Source organism: Corylus avellana, chromosome ca7, assembly GCF_901000735.1.
Source record: "Corylus avellana chromosome ca7, CavTom2PMs-1.0".
NCBI lineage: Eukaryota > Viridiplantae > Streptophyta > Magnoliopsida > Fagales > Betulaceae > Corylus > Corylus avellana.
In genome coordinates, this window is record NC_081547.1 from 2,950,109 (window position 1) to 2,960,653 (window position 10,545).

The window sequence follows — 10,545 nt, forward strand, 5'->3', positions numbered from 1 at the left end:
ATGTAGAAGTATTTTACGTGTGCCGATGCTTCTGTACAAAGTAGCCGCCAAATTTGGACAAATAGCTCTATCAACTCTGTTTGAGATTTTTTTTTTTTTTTAATTAAATAAGAAAAATAATTACAGTAGAGAATCTTTTCAATTCTTAATTCGAATGAAAGAAAGAACGAGAATTCTTTGAAGATGCTTCTGAAAACAAGATAGAAAACGGTCCATTTGAATTTTGATAATGTTCCTGTCCAGCATAGAGTAGAGCTGCAAGGAGGGGCGGGCTTGACAGATTTTGAAGTACAAGGCGACAAGTTTAAGTAATGCATTTTTTATTTAATATTAATTACATTATATTTTGTAATTTAAAAACTAATATTCTTACTTTTTGTGATGCATAATTACTAATTACGTGTTTATAATCAATTTTTAAAAGTGTCATTTTCAATTGATAATATGGATAATTCATTTAATTTTTATTGTGATATTATTGATCTTATTTAGGATTTTATCAAATTTAATTTTGAAAAAATTATTTCTACAAAAGCAACGGCAACATGTATTGTCAATTACATTTTATAAGCGATTCATACATTTAAAAAAAGAAGCAAATATTATATATAATTTAATGTCTCAATTAGAATACTTTCTTTTATTTGTAAAATTTGTTTAAAACCTTTATTATTATTATTATTATTAGATATAAAATGACTTGTCACCTTATTTAAATGTTGTCTCCAATTGGTAGCTCAATCGGGTAAAGACCACGTCTTATAAAGCAGAAGTCATTATTTTAAATCTCTGCTATCTCTTGTGTGGCCATGTAAAAAAAAAAAAAAAAAAAGCTTTATGTAAAGAAGTTAAATGCTGGAGTAGTTTTGGGCATTTGATCAATTATTTAAAAACTCTTCTTCACGGTGTTAGATTAGAAACGGGAGGTTTATAGTTTTTTTTTTTTTTTTTTCATAATAGGGAAACGAATAAAGGGTCAAAAATATACATTTTACCATTTTCACTCTCTAAAATAAGAATTAACTTCTCTCCAATAATGCTGTTAGCTTATGAACGAAACCAAGAAAAAGAAAACAAATATATATATATATATATATATATATATATATATAATGAAATTATCCGGGTGAATGTTCCTCCTCTTTTCCCTGCTGGGTACTATTAAAGAAGATGGAAGACTTTTCTTCCTTGGACATGACTTTGCCGCTTACCTTTCAAACGTCTAGTCAACAAGAGAATAATGAAATTGTCCGGATGAATGTTCCTCCTCTTTTCCCTGCTGGGTAGGCAAAAACTATTAAAGAAGATGGAAGACTTTTCTTCCTGGGAAATGACTTTGCCGCTTACCTTTCAAACGTCTAGTCAACAAGAGATTTTCTTCTACATATGATCTGCTCAAGGCAAATTATTGACGTCTACTGCTTCCCCCATTTTTTACTGATAAGGGAGCAACTCCTACCAATTTTCCATGGAAAAGCTTCATCTCCTCATGGCTCTCTTCCCTTTCTTCCTTCTCCATTTCCTTTCTCTTTTACTTCTCTCATCAGCTAATTACACTATACCAACCATGTATTTCATCAATTGCGGATCAAAGTCCAACATTACTGTCGGCGGTCGGAACTTCGTTGGTGACTTGAATTCTGGCTCCTTCTCTGTCGGAACAAGCTCTAATGTCAGTGACACCAACTCAGCAACAGCTATGTCTCTCTATCAAACTGCAAGAATTTTTGAAAACCCATCTTCATATGAGTTTAAAATCATCGATCATGGCATTTATTATGTTCGTCTCCATTTCTTTCCGTTCATGTCCGGGAGGACTAATCTGGCTAAGGCCCTATTCGATGTTTCAACTTCTAATTTTTCGCTCTTGTCAAACTTTGGGGTTCAAGAAAATAGTAATTCACCTGTGATTGAGGAGTTCTTACTCACTATCAACGGAACCAAGTTCAGCATCCACTTTACTCCTCACAGAAAATCTTTTGCTTTCGTGAGCGCCATAGAAGTCTTTCTAATCCCAGATGAAGGCTTCGTCATGGATGATTTTCCTCTAGTTACTCCTGCTGGGAGCAATCAAACTTACGTTGGCGTACCATCTCAGGTTTTACACACAATTCACAGGGTCAATGTTGGAGGTCCACAGAACAATGACTCACTGTGGAGGACTTGGATACCGGATGACGACTATCTACTTTCCCCAGGATCTGCAAAAATCTGTCCCCCTTATAACGGTACGCTTAAATATGATATTCTTGGTGCTACTAATTATAGCGCTTCAGATCTTATTTACAGGACTTGCAAAGAATTAAATTCAAATTCGTCCTACATAACTTGGCGTTTTGATGTAAAGAAGAACGCCAGACACCTGGTGAGGCTGCACTTCTGTGATATTGTTAGCACAAGTGCTGATGTCGTGATCAGGTTCAATCTCCTTATTTATAGCAACTTCAGTCAGACGATCTATCCTGACGATCGTGATGGAATTGAGCAGTTGGCAGCTCCATTTTACTATGATTTCGTGGTTGATTCTGATGATTTGGGAGTTATGAATGTTAGTGTAGGGCCTAGGCAGGATTCGGCAAATAAAACTGCCTATCTGAATGGGCTGGAGATTATGGAATTTATGGAAGTTATGAAGGAATTGAATCTGGGGGTTGAAGAAAATGATAAATAGGCAAGGGGACGACGGTGTATGAATACAGCAGGCATTGGCGTTGTCTCCCAAGCCAGGATGAATGCATGGTTCCAGATAATCTCGTCAACTGCTTCGAGTTTTAGTTCCCTGTAACTCTTTAAACGTTTCTCAATATATGGTTTTATTTGTCTTTTTACTTTTTAAGTTTTGTTTTTGTTTGCTATTATAGTATTGAGAGACTGAATGGGCTGCAGATTTGCATGATGTCTTCTTATAAAAGGGCGGAGGGTGGAGTTCAACCTCCTAATATATATATATATATATATATATCCAGAGGATCTTATTCCATATATATTATGTTGAATTAAGCTATATATTCTAGTACACAAATGTTGTTAATTATCCTGACTCACGACAAAATGATATTAAAGTCAATCATATCTAATAAATCAGCTCGGGATAGTTCAAGAAAAACGTACATATTTCGAGTTAATTAGCTTTACCAAAGAGTATCTTCGGCAGGCGTTCAACTAAGCGTTTTAAGTTAAATTTAGCTATTATGTTTGGTTTTATATTCGAGCAAACTTTTTAAAATTAAATTGTTTTAACAATTTGTTACACTAAACTTTCAAATATGAAAGTCTATAAGATTATTTTAATATATTTTTTTTCATATTTCTCTTTATTAAAAAAATATTATTTAAAGAAAATAGCTTGTCAACTACTAAAATTTGTATTGAAAATGAGTAGGTAAAATAAAATAAAGGGTATATGTAAGGAGCTATACTTTTTCTCCCATTGACAGTGCACACATATATGCAGAAAAGCAAATGCAGCCACACATTCTCTAGCCAGGGAAGCCCTATGTTGTGATGTGGATAGAAATGGCCATAGCCTAGATACTGTTTATTATTGACCAGTTGACCACTTTTTCATCCTTAAAATTTGTCACTTTTTTACCATATTACCCCTTAGTTATTGAACTTTTTCTACAGAAAATCTCATACCATCAGCTCAGTCCATTCGGTTATGACAAATAGTTAAAAGATAAATACCCAAAAGACAGCACCGCCCTCATCCACCATTTATAGAGATGACATTCAAAACAAAGCTCCAGAGTCCTCTATTCCGACTAGTCAAGAACACTGAACCAGGCAGTTTCCATCTTTAAAGCTCCCTCACCCTATGGACGACACTCATCACCCTCCCCAAGACACCCACCCACCCACCCATCCCTTCCTTCTCTTCCATCACAAACAAGATCACAGACACAACCATCGCCACCGTCGATAACTGCTCAAGCAGTAGGAAATGCAAGGGCAAAGGAGGCCCCGACAACAGCAAGTTCAGGTACGGTGGAGCCCGGCAACGAAGTTGGGGCAAATGGGTAGCCGAGATCCGAGAGCCACGCAAGCGTACACGCAAGTGGCTCGGCACTTTCACCACAGCCGAGGACGCCGCTCGCGCCTAAGACCGCGCCGCCATCATCCTCTACGGCTCAAGGGCTCAGCTCAATCTCCAGCCCTCTAGCGGTTCCTCGTCCCACTCCTGCTCCTCCACACGTGGCACCTCCTCATCGTCTTCAACTCAAACCCTCCGCCCTCTTCTCCCTTGCCCCTCTGGGTTTCTTTTGCGTATTTATATTTTTGACAGAGAGAGAGGATGCAAGTTTGGGGGTCGGGGGTAAGAAGGGCTCACACAAGTAGATTTGGGTCAGTTGGCTGAGGAAAGAAAATGAGCTAGGGAGCTGAAGAGAAATCAAAGCGCTAGAATTTGTCAGAAAAAAAAAAAAAAAAAAAAAAAGTAAAGGCTAATAGGGTAATTGTACATCAGGTTTATGAGGATTATTTTATTAAAATGCACTTATACCGATAATCTACAGTGTCTAGGCTGGCTGAACACTTTTGCCAAACACCCCCTTACATCCTCTCCATTTCATTTTAGGGGGTAATATTGTCATTTTTTTGGCTCCCTATTTTTTATTTGGACAAAAATACCCTCTCCCTAAAATGGAGAGGATCCTTTTCCGATAGAAATTGGGAGGATGTGATCCCAGTAGGCATCAAAATAATTGTCACCACAAAGCTGAATGCTCTATCTTGATTGTACCCACATAGCTCTTTTGCTCTATTTTGATTTTCCTCAATGAAAGGCTCGTCAATTTTCTCAAACAAAAAAAAGAAAAGAAAAAAAGAAGAAGAAGAAAAAAGAGAAGGGGTTTTTTTTAGCTAAAATAACTCTTATTGCTGACCGAAGATGCTGTAAGGCTTGTAATTTTTAATACAATTTGCTATGTGATTTAAATTCAACTCAAATTTAGTGAGTTAAAATTAAAAAGTATAACCCATTTAATTAAATAAATTAGATTATAATTAACTTATATAATTATATTCATATGCCTTAAAATTAGTCGAATTCTACACGCGAGAATGAATTGTCTCTCCTCCCTTCAAGGTTTCACTGTTGTGAGTATTTTGTCCTACATTGAAAAAATATAAAAAGAAAAGAGTGCTTAATATATTTAAGTGGATTTTAGCCTATTAGCTTAGGCTTTTGGGTTAGAGGCTTAGTTTAACTATGTATATTAATGTATTTTTAGTAAAAATTCCATAATTACTTTATCTCCATAAACACTCTTGGAAATATAAAAAGACTCACAAGTGAGAGAGGAATTATTGTGAGTGCATTTATGAGTGTTGAGTCCCACATTGAAAAAATATTAAAAAAAAAAATACTTAATATACATAAGTGAACCTTTAGCCCCAAAACTTAAGCGAATAGGCTTAGTTTATTTCCATAACCACTTTATCTCTGAACATCTGCTTGGCTTTAGTTTCTCGCGTAGCGAGAGTGCTCAACAGAATGCAGCCAAATTTTATTTATTAATCAATGCATACATAAAGGATGATTTTTTTTTAATCATATAGAAGTATTTTACGTGTGCCGATGCTTCTGTACAAAGTAGCCGCCAAATTTGGAAAAATTAATAGCTCTATCGACTCTGTTTGAGATTTTTTTTTTTTAATTGAATATGGAAAATGATAATGTCTTCTCAATTCTTGATTCGAATGGAGAAAAGAAAGAAAATTCTTTAAAGACGCTTCTGAAAACAAGATAGAAAACAGCCCATTTGAATTTTGATAATGTTCCCGTCCAGCATAGAGCATAGCTACAAGGAGGGCGGGCTTGACAGATTTTGAAGTACAAGGTGACAAATTTAAGTAATACCTTTTTTATCTAATATTAATTACATTATATTTTGTAATTTAAAAACTAATATTCTTACTTTTTGTGATGTATAATTACTAATTACGTGTTTATAATCAATTTTTAAACATCTTATTTTCAATTGATAATATGAACAATCCATTTAATTTTAATTGTGATATTGTTGATCTTACTTAGGATTTTATCAAATTTTATTTTGAAAAAATTATTTCTACAAAAGCAACCGTAACATGTATTGTCAATTACATTTTATAAGCGATTCATGCATTTAAAAAAGAAGCAAATATTATATATAATTTAATATGTCAATCATAATACTTTCTTTTATTTGTATAATTAGTTTAAAACCTTTATTATTATTATTATTATTAGATATAAAATGACTTGTCACCTTATTTAAATGTTGTACTCCTTAGAGGTAGTACAAGTTTTATATTATCTTTAATGGGTAGCTCAATGGCCTAAGGACCACGTTTTATAAAGCGAAGATTACTAGTTTGAATTTTCACTCCCACTTATATGGACATGTAAAAAAAAAAAAAACATGCTTTATGTAAAGAAGTTAAATGTGGAGTAGTTACGGGCATTTGATCAATTATTAAAAAACTCTACTTCACGGTGTTAGAAACGGGAGGTTTATTATGTAAAACTTATCTATTGGTGAGGATCAAAGAGACAATTCCCGTTTTGAGTAATGAAATGAGGGAATTATTAACGAAGGACGAAACCAACAAAAGAAAACAAAAAATACATTCTTTAATGAAATGGTCCGGGTGCATGTTCCTCCTCTTTTCCCTAGCTGCTAGGTAGATGCAAAAGCTATTAAAGAACATGGAAGACTTTTCTTCCTGGGACCCGAACATATAACCTTTCAAACGTCAAAGTCAACACGAGATTTTCTTCTACATATGATCTGCTCAAGGCAAATTATGACGTCCACTACTTCCTCCATTTTTTACTGACAAGGTCCACTTTCAGTCTCCCACAAGAAACTCCTACCAATTTTCCATGGAAATGCTTCATCTCCTCAGGGCTCTCTTCCCTTTCTTTCTTCTCCATTTCCTTTCTCTTTTGCTTCCCTCATCAGCTAATTACACTCTACCAGCTGTGTATTTCATCAATTGCGGGTCAAAGTCCAACATTACTGTCGGCGGTCGGAACTTCGTTGGTGACTTGAATTCTGGCTCCTTCTCTGTCGGAACAAGCTCTGATGTCAGTGACACCAACTCAGCAACAGATATGTCTCTCTATCAAACTGCAAGAATTTTTGAAAACCCATCTTCATATGATTTTGATATCATCGATCATGGCATTTATTATGTTCGCCTCCATTTCTTTCCGTTCATGTCCGGGAAGACTAATCTGGCTAAGGCCCTATTCGATGTTTCAACTTCTAATTTTTCGCTCTTGTCAAACTTTGGGGTTCAAGAAAATAGTAAGTCACCTGTGATTCAGGAGTTCTTACTCACTATCAACGGAACCAAGTTCAGCATCCACTTTACTCCTCACAGAAAATCTTTTGCTTTCGTGAGCGCCATAGAAGTCTTTCTAATTCCAGATAAAGACTTCGTCCTGGATGATTTTCCTCTAGTTACTCCTGCTGGGAGCAATCAAACTAACGTTAGCGTAGGATCTCAGGTTTTACGCACAATTCACAGGGTCAATGTTGGAGGTCCACAGAACAATGACTCACTGTGGAGAACTTGGATACCGGATGACGATTATCTACTTTCCCCAGGATCTGCAAAAATCTGTCCCCTGTATAACGGTACGCTTAAATATGATGTTCTTGGTGCTACTAATTACAGCGCTTCAGATCTTATTTACAGGACTTGTAAAGAATTAAATTCAAATTCGTCCGACTCCGACATAACTTGGCGTTTTGATGTAAAGAAGAACGCCAGACACCTGGTGAGGCTGCACTTCTGCGATATTGTTAGCACAAGGGCTGATGTTGTGATCAGGTTCAATCTCCTTATTTATAGCAACTTCAGTCAGACGATCTATCCTGACGATCGTGATGGAATTGAGCAGTTGGCAGCTCCATTTTACTATGATTTTGTGGTTGATTCTGACGATTCGGGAGTTATGAATGTTAGTGTAGGTCCGAGGCAGGATTCTGCAAATAAAACTGCCTATCTGAATGGGCTGGAGATTATGGAGTTTATGGGTGTTCCTATTCAGGTCAAGCCAAAGAAACATCTTGTTGTTATAGTTGCTACCGCTTGTGGTGCGGTCTTTGTCTTCGTTTTGGTAGTGCTGTTGTTGTTGGGGTTAAGATACAAGAAAGCAAAGCATGTTGATGGAGTAGGTTCATTGCCGGCGCTTCATGGAAAAGGAAGTTATTACAGTAAAGGGAAAGCGAATGCCTCCCCGGTTCGTAGTGTTAACCTAAATTTGAAGATGCCTCTTCTTCAAATAGTTGATGCAACTCATAAATTTGACATCAAATTCTTAATAGGTGAGGGTGGGTTTGGCAAAGTTTACAAGGGAACTCTTCCGGATGGTACCAAAGTGGCTGTGAAACGAAGTGATCCTAAAAATGGGCAGGGCCTTCCTGAATTCGAAACAGAAATCTTGGTCTTATCCAAAATTCGCCATCGCCATCTTGTTTCCTTGATAGGGTATTGCGAAGAAGGGTCTGAGATGATACTGGTGTATGAATTTATAGAAAAGGGCACTCTGAGAGACCATCTCTATGTTTTGAAGGAGAACCCTGAGAGATCATCTAAAAGGTCTAAATTGTCTTGGAAGCAACGGCTTGAGATTTGTGTTGGTTCAGCAAAGGGCCTTCATTACCTTCACACCTCTTCAGCTGGGGGAATCATTCACCGGGATGTTAAGTCGACAAATATCTTGCTGAATGAACAGTACGTGGCTAAAGTTGCTGACTTTGGCCTTTCAAGATCAGGCCATCAAGATCCAAACCATTTCAGTACTGTTGGCATAAAGGGTAGCTTTGGTTATGTGGATCCTGAATATTTTAGAACCTTTGAGTTTACAGAAAAATCTGATGTCTACTCCTTTGGTGTGGTACTTCTTGAGGTGCTTTGTGCAAGGCCAGCTATTGTTGACTCGCCCAAGAGGGAGGAGGTGAACCTTGCGGAATGGGGGATGTTTTGGCAAAAGAAAGGGCAACTTGAAAAGATTATCGATCCGTTGTTAGTGGGAGAAATTAACCATGATTCACTAAGAAAATTTGGTGAAATAGCTGAGAATTGTTTGAAGGATTGTGGAGCTGACAGGCCTTCCATGCTTGATGTGCAGTGGGACTTGGAATATGCACTGCAGCTTCAACAAACTGCATTGCACAAAGAAGCGCATGACGACTCTACAACAAATGCATTTTTGGAATTGCCTTTGCCTTCCGATCATAGCATCCCAGATTGGGAAGATGATCATGTGCCCATTATGTTAAGGGATGATGGTTCGGAGACGACAGATAGTGGGGTTTTCTCTCAGATGAGGATTGATGGTGCCAGATAATCTCTAGCTACTGCTTTAGGGTAGTTTTATCTCTTTCTTTGTTCATTATCACTGTGGAGAATCTTGTATTGTATTATGTATCTTTGTGCTCTTTGTTTGTTTACTCAATGCTGCAAGTGTAATAATAATAGGTTTATTGAACATCAAGCATTTGGCTATAATCTATTAGTGAAAAGTTTAAGAACACGCGATCTACTCTGTTATTCAGTTGCCCCCCTCCCAAATAAAAAGAGTGAAAATTCCGAAATGAAATGAAATGATTGGACTGACCCAGGCCACGTCGACTGGTGACCTATAACCTCACTTTAGGTCCCTTGAATTTTCATTTTTGTTTTAAATGGGGTACTTTTGGCATTTTAATAAAAAAAATGGTAAAATTAAAAATGGCTGAAATATTCAATACTGACAATGAAAATTTTTAGATTTCAAATATATGATTGCTAGACCACTTATACTTCGAAGGGTGGGTGTAATTCAAATTTCCCCAAAAACTTTTCTTTGTTGGTTCCGTAAAATTCTCTTTCCAAGTAAAAAATGACTAGTCAAAAGCATATGCTAATCCAGTATAATGAACTAAAATGGTCCACCATTTATTTAAGAAAAATGTTGTAAATTACATTTTTATCATACTTTGTTGATATGGCAATGCCAATTAATCATTAGATCAACAACATTAACAATATAGGATAAAAGTGAGATAATGGTGTTGTTTCTAACCTAGGAACCCAAAAATTGATTTTGGGGAATTCAAACATGTTAGAAAATAGTTGACATTTATTAGAGTGGATTGAATGAAATTTCTTTGGAGGGAATTTGTGTCCATTATTTATTGAATAAATAGAGTGAGGGTTCCAGGTGTAGAGTTTAACTTGAATCCAATTTAAGTTGAAATTGAGACATATGTCTCTTTGGGCCATAAGATGATACGACTGAGCCCCTAAACCTAATTTGCCCCCATAAGTTGCTCTTATATAGATGGTAAACTACTTTGTGAAGTGGAGTATTAGAATATCATATACTACTTATAAAAGTAGAAGCTTTCGTGCTTAGAATTGCAACAAGCACAAGTCTAAAATATTGACAAATGTCCTTTTAATATTCAAATCAAATAAGGAAAAAAAAAATTATATTAAGTGGAAAATACATCTTACTCCATTGAACTATCCACCAATTTGCACTTTTAACCCTAATGTTTAAAA

The 10,545-nt window shown here is 36.1% G+C and overlaps 1 protein-coding gene across 1 annotated transcript; it reads left to right on the top strand.

Moving 5' to 3' along the window:
• Positions 1 to 1,341: 1,341 nt before the first annotated feature.
• LOC132186531 (probable receptor-like protein kinase At2g23200) lies at positions 1,342 to 9,532 on the top strand. The gene is made up of 2 exons (XM_059600511.1): positions 1,342 to 2,668; positions 6,815 to 9,532. Exons 1-2 carry the CDS (start codon positions 1,469 to 1,471, stop codon positions 9,344 to 9,346), a joined length of 3,732 nt encoding a protein of 1,243 aa, XP_059456494.1. The 5' UTR covers positions 1,342 to 1,468; the 3' UTR covers positions 9,347 to 9,532.
• Positions 9,533 to 10,545: the final 1,013 nt, after the last annotated feature.